The sequence below is a fragment of the Syngnathoides biaculeatus genome, chromosome 2 (genome assembly GCF_019802595.1).
Source record: "Syngnathoides biaculeatus isolate LvHL_M chromosome 2, ASM1980259v1, whole genome shotgun sequence".
In the NCBI taxonomy this organism is placed as follows: Eukaryota; Metazoa; Chordata; class Actinopteri; order Syngnathiformes; family Syngnathidae; genus Syngnathoides; species Syngnathoides biaculeatus.
The window spans coordinates 18,293,553-18,312,930 of NC_084641.1; the positions used below are offsets into that span (position 1 = coordinate 18,293,553).

Consider the following 19,378-nt stretch of genomic DNA (forward strand, 5'->3'; position numbering starts at 1 on the left):
GTGTGTGTGGGGGGGGGGTTATGATCCCAAAGTTTGCAACATTCATCACTGCATACTGCAGCTCCACACGTCACGTTTGCAGTGACGACAGTGTGTTTGTGGGTATAACATCTACCTCGACACATGGTACGGTCAAATTTCACAAGAAATGTAATTTCTGAAGGCTATCACTCTTCTTGAAAAGACAAAAAGGAGGCATCTACTTCACAGGAGGTTTATTTGTTCAAGTGGACGAAAACACCCGGCGATGAACCTTGGTATATTTTTGAGTGGTGGCCACTACACGACGAAATGCAAACTAAAGGTAATTTGCATAATTTAAATTGGAACAATGTGCCACACAGTCCAGGTTGGAAGAGGTCTTGGGAGTCTTTTAGAGGAATCTCTCCATGCGGATTACACTGATTCTGGCCAGTTTGGCAATCAAATGATTGCCGTGCGTGTTGCTGTGCGATGAGGTCTGCATAAAGCCAGCCTTTCGGAGTAGGGAGATGGCCCCCGTCTGTGGCGAGCTGACATCCAGCAGGAGGCGAGCGAAGCCCCGCTCTTTGCAGAAGTCCAACGCCCGCTGGGTCAGCTGGGAGCCCAACCTCTTGCGACGCCATGGAAACGCCACAACCAAACAGGACATTTCGCCGCTATCTCCGCTCCCGTCGGTCGAGGATCCCGTCCCCATGCCGCCGTTCAAGTTGTCACGATGGTCATCTTCTTCCACTTCTCTCCGCCCCATCACCATCACCATGCCCACCACCCTGGACGGCGTGCTGTCGCCCACCACTGCCACCCAAAAGCCATTATTTGGATTGTCTAGGTAGTTGGTTTGGATGTCAGCCATATCTGCGCTCAGCCTCCTTAGCATGTAGCCCTCATAGATGTCATGGCAGCAGAAGTAGATGAGTCCTGCCCACGCAGCGCCAAAGAGTAGCGCCTGGAAGTAGGAGCTGCCCCCGAGTACGTAGCCAGCCACACAGATGCTGAGCGTCACACCTACGTGGTCTGGGTGGCTCATGGACTTGAAGAAGGCCGGGTATATGTTCTCACGGACCCCGTCACAAAAGAGCTCTTTGACCACACGTTGATCGGAAGGCAGGTATTCCCTGATGGTGACCTGGACTGAAGGAGGGAAGCAGGGGGAAAAGCTCAGCGAGGCTAATCTGTGCGCGGCTTTTACGACATTCCTGATGGATTTTCCCATATGGAACTTAACAACGACACTCTTATTCGACTAAAGCTATTTCTTTTCCAAAAATGGATCCAAATTGCAAATATAAAGAACATGTGAAAAAGCACAAATGAAATGAGCATCAGCATTTTTTTAGATTGGCAAGATTTTGTGATGTGAATAAGTCCATAGACGCCTCATAGAAGAAAAATGTTATATCTGGCCTAATCGACAAATTTGAGACGATTCATCAAAACTTACGGTTCTTTGTCTGGGCCATGGCGACTCTTTTTTTCCTTCTCCTATGTTTTGTGTGCAGTAAGAACTTCTCGACGCTGCGCTTGCCCCCAAACATGAGCTACGGCTAATCAGCCAATTACAGAGAGGATGTAAATTGCTCAGAACAAATCCCTCTTACGCCTCCCTCCCAACACAAACACACACTGAGATCATCAAATGAAACGGCTCCAGGAGTGGACACGCTTCAAATCAAATAAATCACAGTGTTGTTTGGACGATGGGATGTCTTTCCAAACTTAATTATCTCAGCTGACGAACTCCGCAGTCAAGGAGGATGAGCACAAATCCCGATTAAATTAAAGCCTGATGTGAATTCAGTTTGCCTGTGCTTTTTTTTTAATTCTGTTATTAATGTTAGCTGCAGCTGTGTCCTCCCCCACACCACCTTTCAATGCACCATAGTGACACGCACGTGGTGGCAGTGTCCACGTCTTATGCAGTTGCACTTTGGAGGTCACAATCGCATATCAAAGCTCCCATCACTCAGCCCAAGGTCCAAGGTCTCGAAGACACACAATAATTACAAACTTTATGGCACGTTTACGGCACGAGCTTTCCAATGCACAGACTATCAATTGATGAAAATGATCCTTGAACACAAATTTGAAAAGAAAACAAAACACAATAGATTGAAATATGTGGAAATGTGTGGCAGCCGGCAAAAAAAAAAAAAAAAAAAAAAATCAGAATGACGGAATTAATACATGACATCAAAATGTTGCCATCCTTCAAAAAAAGGAATGTGAACAAAATATGCATTCCACCTGTGTCCTCGACTTTAATGAAATCACTCAGTCATCTCTTAATTTATGTAGAAGCACTGATTCCGGACCACTGACAATTGTCACGAAATTAAAGGTTCTGCTTCATATGCATGGCATGACAATATATACAGTGAAGAAAATAAGTATTTGAACACCCTGCGATATTGCAAGTTCTCCCACTTAGAAATCATGAAGGGGGCTGAAATTGACATCGGTGCATGTCCACTGTGAGAGAGAAAATCTAAACAGAAAAATCCAGACATCACAATGCATGATTTTTTTAATTATTTGTTTGATACGGTTGCAAATAAGTATTTTAACACATGAAAAAAAGTAGGTTAATATTTGGTACAGTAGCCTTTGTTTGCAATTACAGAGGTCAAACGTTTCCTGTAGTTGTTCACCAGGTTTGGACACACTGCAGGAGGGATTTTGGCCCTCTCCTCCACACAGATCTTCTCTAGATCAGGCAGGTTTCTGGACCGTCGTTGAAAAACACGGAGTTTCAGCTTCCTCCAAACATTTTCTATTGGGTTTCAGGCTGGAGACTGGCTAGGCCACGCCAGAACCTTGATATGCTTCTTACGGAGTCACTCCTTGGTTTTCCTGGTTGTGTGCTTCGGGTCATTGTCATGTTGAAAGACCCAGCAAAGACCCATCCTCAATGCTCTGACTGAGGGAAGAAGGTTGTTCCCAAAATCTCACAATACATGGCTGCGGTCATCCTCTCCTTTATACAGTGCAGTCGTCCTGTTCCATGTGCAGAAAAACACCCCCAACCGCGAAAGCTCATCTCCGCCGCGGAAGTGGATCGGACGGGGATGGGGTTTGGCTGTGATCGTATTCTTCTTCTTCTTCTTTTCCTTTCGGCTTGTCCCGTTAGGGGTCGCCACAGCGTGTCATCTTTTGCCATCTTAGCCTATCTCCTGCATCTTCCTCTCTAACCCCAACTGCCCTCATGTCTTCCCTCACCACATCCATAAACCTTCTCTTTGGTCTTCCTCTCGCTCTTTTGCCTGGGAGCGCCATCCTCAGCATCCTTCTACCAATATACTCACTCTCTCGCCTCTGAACATGTCCAAACCATCGAAGTCTGCTCTCTCGAATCTTGTCTCCAAAACATCCAGCTTTGGCTGTCCCTCGAATGAGCTCATTTCTAATCCTATCCAACCTGGTCACTCCGAGCGAGAACCTCAACATCTTCATTTCTGCCACCTCCAGTTCAGCTTCCTGTTGTTTCTTCAGTGCCACCGTCTCTAATCCGTACATCATGGCCGGCCTCACCACTGTTTTGTAAACTTTGCCCTTCATCCTAGCAGACACTCTTCTGTCACATAACACACCAGACACCTTTCGCCAGCTGTTCCAACCTGCTTGGACCCGTTTCTTCACTTCCTGACCACACTCTCCATTGCTCTGTATTGTTGACCCCAAGTATTTGAAGTCGTCCACCCTCGCTATCTCTTCTCCCTGTAGCCTCACTCTTCCCCCTCTACTTTTCTCATTCACGCACATATATTCTGTTTTACTTCGGCTAATCTTCATTCCTCTCCTTTCCAGTGCATGTCTCCATCTTTCCAATTGTTCCTCTGCATGCTCCCTGCTTTCACTGCATAGGACAATATCATCTGTGAACATCATGGTCCAAGGGGATTCCAGTCTAACCTCATCTGTCAGCCTATCCATTACCACTGCAAATAGGAAGGGGCTCAGAGCTGATCCCTGATGCAGTCCCACCTCCACCTTAATTCCTCTGTCACACCTAAGGCACACCTCACCATTGTTCTGCTGCCATCATACATGTCCTGTACTATTTTAACATACTTCTCTGCCACACCAGACTTACGCATGCAGTACCACAGTTCCTCTCTTGGTACTGTCATAGGCTTTCTCTAGATCCACAAAGACACAATGTAGCTCCTTCTGACCTTCTCTGTACTTTTCCACGAGCATCCTCAAGGCAAATAATGCATCTGTGGTACTCTTTCTAGGCATGAAACCATACTGTTGCTCGCAGATACTTACTTCTGTCCTGAGTCTAGCCTCCACTACTCTTTCCCATAACTTCATTGTGTGGCTCATCAACTTTATTCCTCTATAGTTCCCACAGCTCTGAACATCCCCTTTGTTCTTAAAAATGGGAACTAGAACACTTTTTCTATATTCTTCAGGCATCTTTTCGCCCGCTAGTATTCTGTTGAATAAGTTGGTCAAAAACTCCACAGCCATCTCTCCAAATTGCTTCCACACCTCTACCGGTATGTCATCAGGACCAACTGCCTTCCCATTTTTCATCCTTTGTAATGCCTTTCTGACTTCCCCCTTAGTAATCATTTCCACTTCCTGGTCCTTCACTCTTGCCTCTTCAACTCTTCCTTCTCTCTCATTTTCTTCATTCATCAACTTCTCAAAGTATTCTTTCCATCTATTTAGCACACTACCGGCACCAGTCAACACATTTCCATCTCTATCCTTAATCACCCTTACCTGCTGCACATCCTTCCCATCTCTATCCCTCTGTCTGGCCAACCTGTAGAGATCCTTTTCTCCTTCTTTCGTGTCCAACCTGGTGTACATGTCTTCATATGCCTCTTGTTTAGCCTTTGCCACCTCTACCTTTGCCCTACGTCGCATCTCGATGTACTCCTTTCGCCTCTCCTCAGTCCTCTCAGTATCCCACTTCTTCTTCGCTAATCTCTTTCCTTGTATGACTCCCTGTATTTTGGGGTTCCACCACCAAGTCTCCTTCTCCCCTTTCCTACCAGATGACACACCAAGTACTCTCCTGCCTGTCTCTCTGATCACCTTGGCTGTCGTCGTTGGCTGTGATCGTATATCATCTGAATATGGCTCAAAACAATAGTGTAATATTGCCCCGAGGGCTCCAAACAATAGTGTAATATTGCCCCGGTAACTTCACTCGGTTGTGTGGTGTTCTCCTTTTCGAAAAGAGCTTCCGTGTCAGAAGGGGCGCATTTGTCTCCTGTAGTTAGGGTGCACCATTCATTGGCGAATGTCCGGGTGATGTCACGGACGGAGGATCCAGCCAATATGGGGACCACTTGGATATCGTAGAATGACACTTCTGCAACTTTGTGCCATCCTTGATTTCAAACCATGACATCTAAGTGTATTACCAACAGTCACACTGGAAACGGTGGTCCCAGCTCTTTTCAGGTCATTGACTAAGTCTTGTCGTGTAGTCCTGGGCTGATTCCTCAGCTAAGGATCATTGAGACCCCACGAAGTGATATCTTGCATGGGGGTCCACTACGATTGAGACTGACCATCAAGTTTAGCTTCTTCCATGTTCTAATGATCGCTCCAACAGTGGACCTTTTTTCACCAAGCTGCTTGGCAATTTCTCCGCAGCCCTGTACAATTTTGTCTCTTGTGTCTTTGGACAGCTCTTTGGTCTTGGCCATGTTACACGTTTGAGTCTTACTGATTGTATGGGGTGGACAGGTGTCTTTATGCAGCTAACAACCTCACACAGGTGCATCTGATTCAGGAGAATACATGACTGGAGGTGAACATTTAAAGGCGGACTAACAGATCTTTGAGAGTCAGAATTCCAGCTGATAGGTTTATTTTTTTCACTGTATAAATAAACACACGGACAACACACACAGAGATACCTATACCGACGAAATTCCTTCATTCCAGAAGTCGTTGTGTAAGGTGAATTTTTTGCGCTTTTTACATGTAAATAGTCTAATCTGTTCCAAGATCCCCCCACAAAAAATGCATTCAGCATACATAATGTTGAGAATAATAAAAATTATGTTGATTTACCTTTGGTGTTGGGAGACGATGCGAAGAGAGGGTGAGTGACAAGCAAAGGAGTCATTAGGGACGGAGGAGGGGGAGGCAATAGTTTGACAGGTGAGAGAAAAAATACGTAAAAATGTACGCACGTACACAACTTCATTCCACTAAAAATTCCTGGGACCCGTGGGGAAAAAAAATTAATAACTTGCAAAAAACACAACTGAAAATGTAACAGAAAAGTTGTACTTTTCCAATGTGTGCTAGCGTGTGATTCAGTGATGTTCAAGTGTTCAAGGCAAATGAAAAGCACCATGGGTAAAGACTGACATCCCCCCTAGCCACTGAGATATAAGGAAGACGCTATGGTGATAGCCAATGGGAGAGCGGCTCTATCACACCACTTTCTAACTAAGATAGCGAACATTTAGTTGAAAAATGTTTAAGTGACGGGTGTTTGGTGGCTGCAAATTCAGCGCCTATTTTTGCCTTTCGCATTGTGAATTTTCCTTTGTAACTAGAGAATATTTTTCAGAGGAGGCATTTAGTAACCTGAATTTTTCCTTACTAGAGAAATTTATAATTAGAGGTACCGCTGTGATATTCATCCATCCATCCATCCATTTTCTTAGCTGCTTATACTCACAAGGGTCATAGGAGTGCTGGAGCCAATCCCAGCCGTCTCCAGGCAGGAGGCAGGGTATACACCCTGAACTGGTTGTTAGCCAATCACGGGGCACATGAAGACAGACAACATTTGCACTCACAATCACACCTGTGGGCAATTTATAGTGTCCAATGAATGCATGTTTTAGGGATATGGGAGGAAACCAGAGTGCCCGGAGAAAAAAGGTACGGGGAGAACATGCAAACTCCCCACAGATGGGGCTGGTATTTGAACCCAGTCCTCAGAAATGCAAAGCCAATGCTCTAAACAGTTGCACCACCATGCCGTTTTCTTCTTCTTTTTCTTTCAGCTCGTCCCATTAGGGGTCAACATAGTGTCTCATCTTTTTCCATCTAAGCCTATCTTGTGCATCCTCCTCTCTAACAGCCACTGTCCTCAGGTCCTCCCTTACCACATCCATCAACCTTTTCTTTGGTCTTGCTCTCGCTCCTTTGCCTGGCAGCTCCATCCTCAGCAGCCTTCTACCAATATACTCACTCTCTCGCCTCTGAACATGTCCAAACCATCTAAGTCTGCTCTCTCTAACCTTGACTGCAAAACATCCAACTTTGGCTGTTCCTCTAATGAGCTCCTTTGTAATCCTATCCAACCCGATCACACCAAGCGAGAACCTCAACAGCCATGCTGTTATATATATGTGTGTGTGTGTTTGTGTATAATGTTCACAACTGATGTGAATTTTGCCTTTTTATAGAACAGTTGGTTATGCAATAAGTACTGAAAAGGTCAGTGTTGCACACAAAAGTTTTGAGGAGATCAAATTAAATTCACTTGTACAAGTTAAAGCACATTTTAGGTTCATCCTAAAATTTCCCTTGAAGCTCAATTTCCCTCACTTGTTGTGAGCAGCGAATGTAAACTCAGTCTTTTTGAAATACTGTATCAAGATTCTTTGTTGCCCGCTGCTCACTCATAAAAAATATTTCAATACAACAAATGAGAAAACCAATAGCTTAGATAGAAATCATATGTTACAGGGGTGGGAATCGTAGTCTCTTGGTCACAATCTATCTTGTGATAAAGCGGTTTTCTTTTGATGAGTAGGAAAACAACAACTAACAGCGCATTTTTTAATTCAAGTTATGATATTTAAAAAAAGAAATTTGTTGTCTGCGGCATCGACACATTGATACAAATTACGTAACTTTCTTTTTGCTTCAGCCTAAGCGTGATCACATTTAATGGCGCGATCAGGAGATGTCGACGAGGCTCTCGGGAGTGCGTCCCAAAATGTCGCCTCCATAGACGGCGTAGGCTGGCCCCTCTCAAGGGTGAGGCTTTGGAGATGTTCTTGTGATTTGACAGCAACACCAGCACACTCATACAAGCAGTCAAAAAAAAAAAAAAAAAAAAAAAGACATCCACTGTGCTACCTCCTCCGTTACCGTTTACTTTTCTAAATTGAATGACTGAATATTACTCCCGAAGATATGGCCAGTACACATTTCTTGCTCGGGGACATTAGATTGATTTTCTTGAAACCCTTTTTTTTCTTGAATTGTAAATTTTATTGCAATAGTACTTCCAGTGATTATTGTATGCTTTGCATTGTATTTCTTGCTTACAATTGACCCGTGGACCTCGTATTCTGCCCACGGGAACATTGGACTACATTCAACAATTCCTCTACATTTCTTGCAAACGCTTATTGAATGGCAAGAAAAATCCGCAAAAGGATAATTTTAAAAATTGTGATGAAAAGGTTGATTGCCAGAAAACACATTGGCGGGCCTAATGAGAAATGGTGCAAGATTTTGCGGACTGACGAAAATAAGATTGTTTGTTTTGGGTTAAGGAGCCGCAGATGACGCTGGAACAAAGAACTCAAGCCGGAGCAGACTGTGAAGACACTGGTGGTATTTTGTCATACCTACTTGGGACTATTTATCTGATACCAGGGATAAGGGATCAGTTTCCAAGTTATCAGAATAATTTAGAGGTCATGTTGCCTTAGGCAGAAGGGGGAAAGACCCTTAAAAATTGGTGATGCAGGCCACATCTTGGTTCCAGAGCATCAAGCAGAATCCACTCATCTTTATCCGATTAAAAATGATAAGCAAAAAATAGGTGCCGATGGAGAAAAATGCTGTCTCTTAGGGAAACCCACAAACATGTCAAATATTAGTTCAATGTCTCATTTACAGGATAAATCTACTTTATGGTAGATTAAAAAACGTCATTTTGGGCTCCCTAAGATCTAAAAAGTATTGAGTGCTTTGGGCACGGCCTAAAGTTGAATGGTCACAGATAAGAGCACTCCGGCATTGATTACATTGCTTGAGAACTTCAATCAGGCTCTGATTGAAGAAAATCAGCACTTTGTTAAATGTAGTTATTTATAGCCATTTTTCGTTTCTTTTGTAAAAATGAACTGAAAGCACTTGTAGGTTGAATGGTGATTATCGTAGAGTCAGGAAGTTGCTGTGGAAACGAGCCACTGTACACAACCGCTCTTCTTGGTATGCTTGTCACATTGCGGCAGCATTAGGAGGCTCAAAAATTAAATTCCTCCTCATATGCAGGCATCGTTTAAACACACTACACAACTTGAGCTCCAGCCCACTCGCCCAAAAACTTTGGACGAGAACCTGACTTGACTCCAAAGTGCATACAGTAGGTACCGGTATATGCAGTTATGCCATGCAAAGACAGCGCAAATATCCATTTAGTGCAAATGTCTTCCATTACTTTATGAATGCATTTATCTATGCACAACGAAATGTCTCGGTGCTGATGGAGTGCTTTTATCCGTGAGTGCTCATCAAACTCAACTTTTTTTTTTTTTTTTGGTTTCCTATGTGAAGGGCGTACGTCTTGTTTCTTTCCTTGTTGTAATATTTTTCTTTGTCACAAATCTGCACGGCCCTGCTTCCTTGAAGGGTGCCGAGACAAAAGTAATGCCTCAAAGTGGGGAGCTAAAAAAAAAAATAGATAAAAAAATAAAAAAATCATAGCCCTGTTATAAATAAGATGATTGCGGACAAACGCACACAGTTTCTCAAAAGGGTAGCAAGTGTGTTTGGGAATTCTACTGAATAGAATCAAAACGGGGCAGCACGGTGGAGCAACTGGTTAGAGCGTTAGCTTCACAGTTCTGAGGACTGGGGTTCAAAGTTTAGGTAGGTAGGTTAGAGGTCATAGGTTCCGCCTATGTGGAGTTTGCATGTTCTGCATGGGTTTCCTCACACGTCCCAAAAACATGTAATATTAACTGGACACTCTAAATTGCCACTCGGTGTGATTATGAGTGCGACTGTTGTCTGTCTCCATGTGCCCTTCGATTGGCTAGCAACCAGTCCAGGGTGCATCTCCAACCCCCCGTCCTATCTGAAAATAGCTGGGACAGGCTCCAGCACTCTGACTCTTGTGAGGAGAAGCAGCATAGAAAATAGATGGATGGATGGATGGATGGATGGCGAATCAGACCATCAGGATACAGTGGAACCTCTAATTCAGGATTGCACGAAATATTTTCTCCAATGCCACATACTGAAAAAAATGAAGGCTTCAAGGATTTTTTATTTTTATTTTTTTTTTTACCTCAAATGTATTAAACACGGCGGATCAGCTAGTAAAGGGTTGGCCTCAGAGTTCAATCCGGGCCCCGCCTGTGTGGAGATTGCATGTTCTCCCTGTGCCTGCGTGGGTTTTCTCCGGGCACTCCAGTTTACTCCCACATCTCAAAAAACATGCAACATTCATTGGACACTCTAAATTGCTCCTAGGTGTGATTGTGATTGTGGCTGTTTGTCTCTATGTACCCTGCGATTGGCTGGCAACCAGTTCAGGGTGTACCCTGCCTCCTGCCCGTTGACAGATGGGATGGGCTACAGCACTCCCTGTGGCCCTTGTGAGAATAACCGGCTAAGAAAATGGATGGATGTCTTAAACATGTTAAAATTCACCTATCAGCATGGACAGAAAAAATCTAATCATTGACTGCATTTTTGTACAGAACATACCGTATATTTATTTTTGAAGAACTGCTTCATCACAGCTTTCTATTAGAGGTAGTATTGGTGGTTGTGGTGGTGTTGGGGGGTGGGCGGTGGGCGTGGAGGGAGGGGGTAATGTTGGCTGTGGCCCTGTATCGCTCTCCTTGTAATCGCACCCCTGCACTGAGCCGCAGCAAATTCCAGTCTCGATATTGACAACAAGAATACGAACAGCAGAAAAGGAGTGTATAGTACTTCATAACGATAATTACTGTGTTTCAGAATTTAATGGTCTTTCAATGTACAATTAAATTTCATATTTTCTTGATATATTAAATCTTTTTTTCAAGTGCAGTCTGAATAAAAACTGTCTGCATTCACTTTACTACAGCAGCGTCGTATTGTAAATTATACAGTAAGTGCATTTTTGCAGACTTCCATCAAATGACAGTTTTCAAAATAAATCCAACCTCGTTTGACTGAGAGCATTTTTATTTTGACATAATCTGCCAAACTCTGTGGCCAATTAGATTTAATCTGGACCGGAATCAAGTGCAACGCGTTTCTGTGCATCAAATCATTATATCTGAAGTGACATCTATAATGTGCTCCGCATAAAAGCCTTTTGACGAGGGGAGAGACAGCAGACTGAGCTCAGAGGCCTCACGCCTGTACCATTAAATTCATTTCTACCCATCAATCCATTTTCTATTGCGCTTGTGCTGACGAAATTCATGACAAAAAAAAAAAAAAAAAAAAAAAAAACAATGCAACTTGGAGATTGGGCCCTCCTTGGACTTGTCACAATGCAATTGCTCGGTACGTGCAGACAATCATTAACACCAATGGACATTTTTTTAAGTCTTCAATGTTATTTATCGCACTAAATGCAGTTTTAATTGTATTTTTTTTAATCATTTTTCCTGTTTGTGTTCAATGTTTATAAGATGTTTTTTTTCTGTATTCAAAAGAATTTAATCATGTAAAGCACATTGAGTTTCTTTGTGTATGAAATGTGCTAAATAAATAAATTAGCTTAGCTTACACTGGTAAAATAAATATTTTAACTGGCTTTTATTTTGCAACTATATATTTTACATTGTCATGTGAAACTTTAATTCAACTTGACAGCTGACCACACACAATAAGATGACGACCTAACACAGAAGCTGATGCCACTTTTGTTTTGCTGCAGGCAGATAAGAAAAGTTTAGGTTTAATTTCGTATAAATATAGGATGACTCCAACAGATAACTACATACAGGTAGAATAAACAACTATGTGCGCACTGTTATCTCACTTTCGATGTCAAAAGGATTTTGTGGTGCCTGCCATTTTTTTTTTTTTTTTAGTTACTGACACTTGTCTTAGATGGAGAGTTTAAAGACATGAAGCCACACAAATATCTTTTTTCCAAAAACAATACCAACATAGTGGTTTCCCCATCTATGGAAAGCCTAAAGGGACATTGAAAAAAAAACAACTTGTTTCTCATTGTAATTAGTAAGTTACTCATTGTAACTTGTAATGAGTAACTTGTAATTGTACTGAATAACTTGTAATTGTAATGAATAACTCGTAATTGTAATGAATAACTTGTAATTGTAATGAGAAACTTACTCATTACAATGAGAAACTTACTCATTACAATGAGAAACAAGTTTTTTTATTTTCAATGTCCCATTAGGGGCGCTCCTTAATAGTCCGTATTAACTATAATTTAAAAAAAGTGGAAAAACAGCACCAGATTCCCCACTTTCAAATCTCAAACATTTTACAGCCACAGTGCAGATGCTTTTACAATGCACAGTGGAAAATTGGATTTCAAAAACCAAACAAGTCATAATTTCTCCTTGTTATCTCTCTGTTGTAGGCTACTATTAGGCTGCAAGCATGTCCTCGTGTGAGACGGACAATTGCGCGTGTTGTTGCAACATCAATTGAGGCTAATTGGCTGACAGCTTAGCTGAGTCGGCGCTGCGCTAATATGACTGATATGCTTTTTAAATCTTTTGCAGAACATCATCCTGCTGGGGAGAATGCAAAGTATTCATTCTTCTCCGGTAAATGCCATCGGAGGACTACTGTGTAAGAACTTTTACATTGTCTCATTGAAGCGACCCAGTTGTCTTCAGATTGGCCGATACGGCCTCAGTAAATGTTCGCACATCATCGACATCAACGTGATTGAGGCAAAGGTGTCAGAGTGAACTTTTCCCTCAAAACTGAAAAACTTTGTAATCTACCATTTGTCTTTGATAGCCGTTTCAAATTTCACTGTGATCTGATCTCCCTTGGAAGGGCTTTGCATGTTGCAATTGGGTGTTCTCCTTCTTAGGGGTGTGGAAAAAAAATTTAAAATCACCGACTATAATGTGTACACCATCTGGGCGAGACCCCTTTAGTGTAATTAAACAAGTCATGGTTAATGATAGCAAGACCGCTATCCACTAATTCCAGCACTGGGTGGTATGTGCACAGCTGTTCTCTAGGCATGTAAAATGCTGTAGCCGTGATTCGGAAGCATTTCAAGGATCGAAGGTTTATAGGTCTTGGGATTCATTCTAGGGGGCTGCAGCACCCCCCAAAAATGGGCTACAAATCGCCTCCATTTTGTGGGTTATTGACCAAGCGTTTGTGACAAAGGTTTGGTTGGGCTTCTTATACTTACGTAGACTGTAAACTCTGTCCTCAAAGCTTCTATGATCTTCCCAAAGATTTTATATTGTAAAAGAGGCACCGGTAATTATATTCATAGAAATTTGGTCACCTCTTTCAAATAATGAATGGAAACACAAATTACACATTATGCTGCACATACAAGGGGTATGCGATCGTAGGGGAACATTATTGTGGGAATTAAAAACTCAGCGTTCCCTTGATATCCACTTTGAGTCATTCATAAATGAAGATAAACAAATCTTTAAATAAACTTCAGGCTGTTAGCTCGGGGACAGCGGCGCACTCCCAGAGCACTCGCCGTTTTTTTATTGCAAACACACTCACAGGATGACTTGTCTTTATGGCTGTGACGCTTCGTGCCGCAGTGTTGTTTCTCTCAGTCGTCATGGCTGATCAACGTGACAGACAGTAATGAAATGAACAACATCCCAGCAGTCCGCGGTGGCTGTCCAAGGAAGCACAGGGACTGAACCCAATATAGACAAACTAATAGAAGTCTCAAACATAATGTCTGTAGTTACAACGGTGTCATTTGCACGTCCCTTAAATTTTGACCAATCGTCACGTTAGCTGCTTTTGTGTCCCACGCCTGGGTTATCATGAAGCTCACACGACTTTGTGGCCTCATCCGTCATAGCTCGCACCCTCGTACTCTCTCCGTCATATCACTCAGGACTTTGGTCGGCTTTGTAATTGGGTCTGTGCAGGCGCAGTGCAATAAAGATGTGATCACACTGGGCTTCCTCTTCCGTTCTTTTCGGCTTGTCCCATTAGGGGTCACCACAGCGCGTCACCTTTTTCCATGTAAGCCTTTCTCCTGTATCCGCCTCCCTAACACCAGTTGCCCTCAGAACATCCATCACCTTTCTTTTTGGTCTCCCTCTCACACTTTTTCCTGCCAGCTCCATCCTCAGCACCCTTCTCCCAACATACTCACTCTCTCTCTTCCGGACATGCCCAAACCATCGAAGTCTACTCTCTCTAACCTTGTCTCCAAAACATCCAACTTTGGCTGTCCTTCCAATGAGCTCATTTCCAATCCTATCCAACCTGCTCACTCTGAGCGACAACCTCAGCATCTTCATTTCTGCTACCTCAAATTCTGCATTCTGTTGTTTCTTCTGTGCCACCGTCTCTAATCCGTACATCATGACCGGGGGCTCACCACTGTTTCATAAACTTTGCCCTTCATCCTAGCAGAGACTCTTTTGTCACATAACACACCAGACAACCTTCCGCCAGCTGTTCCAACCTGCTTTGACTCGTTTCTTCACGTCTTTATTACACTCACCATTGCTCTGGACTGTTGACCCAAAGTATTTAAAGTCAGCAACCTCACAATCTCTTCTCCTTGTACCCTCACTCTTTCCTCGCCGCCTCTCTCGTTCCTGCAAATACAGTACGATATGTCTTATTTCGGCTCATCAGGATTTCTCTCTTCAGTGCATGCTTCCGCCTTTCTAACTTTTCCTACACCCCCTCTCTACATTCACTACAGATCACAATGTGATCTGGGAACATCGTGGTTCACAAAGATTTCAGCCTGACCTCAAGTCACCCAAGCCATTACCACTGCAAACAGGAAGGGGCTCATACCTGATCTCTGATAGAGTCTGACAGAGTCACACTTTGAGCACACCTCACCAGTGTACTGCTAGCTTCACGCCACTCCAGACTCCCACATGCAATACCCCAGTGGGAACTGGGTAATCTTATCATAGTTTCTCTCTAGATCTACAAGGACACAATGTAGCTCCTTCTGACCTCTGTAGTTCCCCATCAGCACCCTTAAAGCAAATAATGCATCTGCGGTACCGTTAATAGGCATGAGACCAAAAATTTATGTCTTTGCCATAACTTCATTGTATGGCTCATAAACTTTAATCCTCTTTAGTTCCCACAGCTCCGCACGTAACCCGTTCTTAAAAATGGACACCAGCTCACTTTTCCTCCATTCCTCCGTCATCTTCTCACCCACTTGCACATTGATCACAAATTTATTAAAGGCTACATTTATGTTGTGATGAATTTCAGTATTTTTTAAAGGCATGTCAGGGTGTTGGGGGGGGGTCAGTATATATTTTTTTTAATATTATGCTATAACTACATAGGACTACCTAAGGGCTATGCACCTTCCTAGCTTGTTTAAATAAAAGAGGCAGTAATTATGTAAAACGAGTCTTTCAAATATTCAGAGTGCTGGAATTCAGCCAAAATGGAATACAGTGGGCAAATCTTGTTTGCATTCATGTTACACATTTTGCCTCTAGAAGTGATGCTATTACTCGTGACGTTTTACAAATAAAAGATGCAGGACAGAATGAAGAACCAGCAGTTGCCCTCTACGGATTTGTTTGACTGTCCTGACATTTGGACGAGTGTGCAGAGGCAAAGGGCAGACAAAATTGTTTCTTCGCTGTAGCACCTCAGCAGAGATCACATAGATGAGCCAACACTGAGGAATGGAGGAAGACGAAGGTCACGTACGAGACGACCTCTGCACTTGTCACTATGCATTTTCTTCATGTTGCATTGATCACGTGTTCCGGTGCAGCGAACCCTTTTGACACGACTTCTCTTGCTTGTCAGTCGCCTGATTTGCATCAATGCTGGAGAAACAGCGACCCCATGTGGCGCGTTTATCACTTGCAAAAAAATGGCACTAACTGGCCACAGTAAACTGAATTAACATGAATTGCACACTTTAAAGATGACATAGGCCAAGTAACATCATAACAGTTAATATCAATTATGATAACGTGGTGTTTCTCTCCTTCATGGGAAAGACATATAGTACAATAAGTGTGTTATTTTATCATCTACCCTTTCACAAAACATATTCAGATTTCTCAATGAAAGTCAATCACGTAGATTGATTACATTGAAATAGTAACCATTTTTGCATTACCAAACATGGTTGAAAAAACCCTTACTCTTGATTTTTGATTCCAAAAGTAGTTCAGAAATGTTATGTGTAAATATGAGGCGATTAAAGATTTTTATGGTTTCACAGACACAATGGCTCTCTGAGCGAAACCGCGTCTAGAATGAGAGTCGCGACAAAAATGAGTTTGATACTCGTTCTGTAGTGTACCACCTGTAAATTAAATTTTTTTTCTGCCATCTGCTTACACAGTTCAATTGTGATGCTAAAACATGAACAAACCCTAAACACCGCATGTTGTGTTCTATGTTGACTCTGTGGTGACATTTTGTTTATTTAAAAAAAAAAAAAAAAAAAAAAAGCATTGTCAACATTTGAAATTGCTACGGGTACTTTGAAATGCTCGGCTTCGCCATTCAGCCCAGCGAAGCGAATGCTTTTCCTAATTTCTGAATACTGAATAGTTGGCGCATATACTGTATTCTAATGCCGCGAATGCCTTACCTGGTTGTACAAAGGAAATAAACTCTTTTTATTACTATAGGATAAAAATTTGAAACTGACAAACATGAGCTAAACCTGCATGTGGCCATATTGTGTTGGACAGAAAAAAAGTATTTTTATTTTCATTATGTTGCAAGGGGAAAGGTTTTGGAATGGAATGAATACAAACTGTGGCGGCACGGTGACAGCTGGAAAGTGTTGGCCTCACAGTTTTGAGGACCGGGGTTCAATCCCAGCCCTCCCTGTGTGGGGTTTGCATGTTCTCCCAGGGCCTGTGTGGGTTTTCTCCCACATCCCAAAAACATGCAACATTCATTGGACACTCTAAATTACCCCTAGGTGTGATTGTGAGTGCTTCTGTTTGTCTCCAAGTACCCTGCGATTGGCTGGCAACCAGTCCAGGGTGTACCCCGCCTCGTGCCCGTTGACAGCTGGGATAGGCTCCAGCACTTCCGCGACCCTTGTGAGGATAAACAGCTAAGAAAATGGATGAATGAATACAAACTGCATGGAAAAATACTTATGCCGTTCTCCTAGCGTGGTTTAACTTAGATCAACATCAGAACAAAGTAAACAAGTCCACAAGGGGGAAATAAATTCAGTCATCTCCATGTTTGTTCCGGCTTTAACAAATTGTGCATGAAAATTCTGTGGCCTAAGTGCAGGTGGTTTTTCATTGGAAATTTGGATGTTGCAAGGACAGTACACTAGCAGAGTATGACTCGAAAAGTAAGATCAACCAACAGCATTTGCTTCAATTCATTGAATCACTTAATTTCTACAGATCGTCTACACTTCGTGATTTGTTCTGTCCTTCTTACTTTCACATGAATACTACTCATCACTGTGCTTTACCATCCATTTTGTACAGCACTTTTCCTCATTTGGGCCACTTGTGAGTTGCGCATATCCTAAACCAGTCAAGGCAACCGCACGGCAAGTATAGACAAACAAGCATTCACACCTACGGAAAATATAGTCATCATGATGTTCATGAAGTCATGTCATATCAAGTCAGGTCATGAAGTTGGTTCACACAATTGACACAGTATCCATGTTTTTGGAATTTGGGAGGAAGCCAGACTATCCGGACTAAACCCTTGTGAGTACGAGGAGAACATCCAAAATGCACACAGGAAAGCCAAAGGGAAGTGTCAAACACCAAAACCCAGATTAGTGAGGTATATCGACCCCGATCTACCCCGCTGTCCGTAACAAGATTAATTCAGGTAAACATGTAATAAATCATAATTACAGGGTTTATACTCACTCTGACCCAAAAAATTGAAGGGCTTTTTAGGGGCATTCTTGGGGGCCGACACGAAAAATTTAGGGCCATCGTGGCAAATCAAGAATAAGGGAAAAAAAAGACTCACCCAATGGTGCCATTAACGGTTCATCAAAGGTTCCAGTACCTCAGTACCTGTGACAGTGATCACCTGTCGCACCTTGTGGTCGTTCTCATTGATATGACCATTTTCAATGTCTTCACATAACAGTATACAGAAAAACAGATTCTAACTACAATTGCAACTATATACACAAATTTCTTCTACTGATGTCTGTCTCAGCACCCCTACTCTAGCTCCTTGAGCCTACCCAGTGCCTCCTCTATTTGTTAGTGCAGAGGTGCCAAAATGGCTCTCTTGTCCTTTGCTCTGCCTCTGAGTGCATTGGCCTCGGTGATAAACCTCAGATTCCTCTTTTCTTCTGCCTCCTGACACAGCCCGTCAGCCTTCTCAATAAGTGTAGATATGTCTGTCTCTATTCTGGCTTTGAGGCTGTTTCACTCTACCTTAGCTGCCTTCCTCTTCTCTGCCTGTTTTGATGCATCCTTCTTTTCTTCCTCTCGATGGTGGACATAAATATTTCTGGAAGAAGACATGTTTTTCCTTTGTGATAGGCACCCTGTCAGGCCCTCCATATTGCTGGACCAGCTCCACTATTTGCCTCCGAGCAATCAGTGACTCCTTGCTTAGGTTGTCCTCGGTGAGCTCCTTGTTTGTGGAGAAGCCTCTTTCCACAGATGCCTGTCCATGAGACAGGAGCAGCAGCTGCTCTATGACACCCCATAACTCCCGGAACTGCTGGCTTTCCTGCCGATGCCGAGTGGAGTGGAAAAGCGTCTCCAGCCTGTCCTGAGAGATGTTGAACTCAGAGATAATCTCCTCATCTTCTTGGATCTTTTCACTCAGTCTGGAATACTGGAATAGAATCCTGCCGCAATTGCTTTCCTCCACCCTTCTGTGATCCACCATGATGTTCAAGGTTATTTCGAGTTTTTTGTTGTTGTTCTCCTTCTCATCTTTCATGGCAATCTGCCGAGGGTCCATCCATCTTAGTAGGCGGACTAAACTGTATATGATGGGGTCCATCTCCAGCAACTTTCCCATCATCTTTACCAGGAAAGTTTGGCAGCTCATTCTAAATTCCTGCTTTACACGGTCGGTTGCAATGCCAGATTTCAGAAGCAGTCTCTCAGCAGCAAAGCCTATGTCTACTTTCGATAAATCCACCCAGTGTGACTTGTCACCCACATTAATCTTGACAAGGCTGGTGAGGGAGGCTGCCTTTTCTTTAAGGACTTCAGGCTTGATGAACTTTTCCATCAGAGTCTTGATGAGGGTGCTCATGTCCTTTGCGATGTCAGTCTGGTACAATTTCAGGAATGGTTCCACCAGCCTGGTGCAC

The 19,378-nt window shown here is 43.0% G+C and overlaps 1 protein-coding gene across 1 annotated transcript; it reads right to left on the reverse strand.

Moving 5' to 3' along the window:
• Nucleotides 1-223: 223 nt before the first annotated feature.
• Nucleotides 224-19,083, reverse strand: LOC133495288 (uncharacterized). The gene is made up of 3 exons (XM_061809756.1): nucleotides 18,595-19,083; nucleotides 14,591-14,687; nucleotides 224-1,113 (listed from the first exon to the last, which is right to left on the reverse strand). The coding sequence occupies exons 1-3, from the start codon at nucleotides 19,081-19,083 to the stop codon at nucleotides 374-376; spliced, it is 1,326 nt and encodes a 441-aa protein (XP_061665740.1). The 3' UTR covers nucleotides 224-373.
• Nucleotides 19,084-19,378: the final 295 nt, after the last annotated feature.

Coding starts and splice junctions, on each gene's coding strand:
- LOC133495288 (XM_061809756.1), bottom strand. CDS start 19,083: ATGATGGGAAAGTTGCTGGAGATGGACCCCATCATATACAGTTTAGTC. Junction 14,688..18,594: donor AATATGGAGGGCCTGACAGG/GTGCCTATCACA, acceptor CTGTATTTGCAG/GAACGAGAGAGGCGGCGAGG. Junction 1,114..14,590: donor GTCAACAGTCCAGAGCAATG/GTGAGTGTAATA, acceptor TCCCTCCTTCAG/TCCAGGTCACCATCAGGGAA.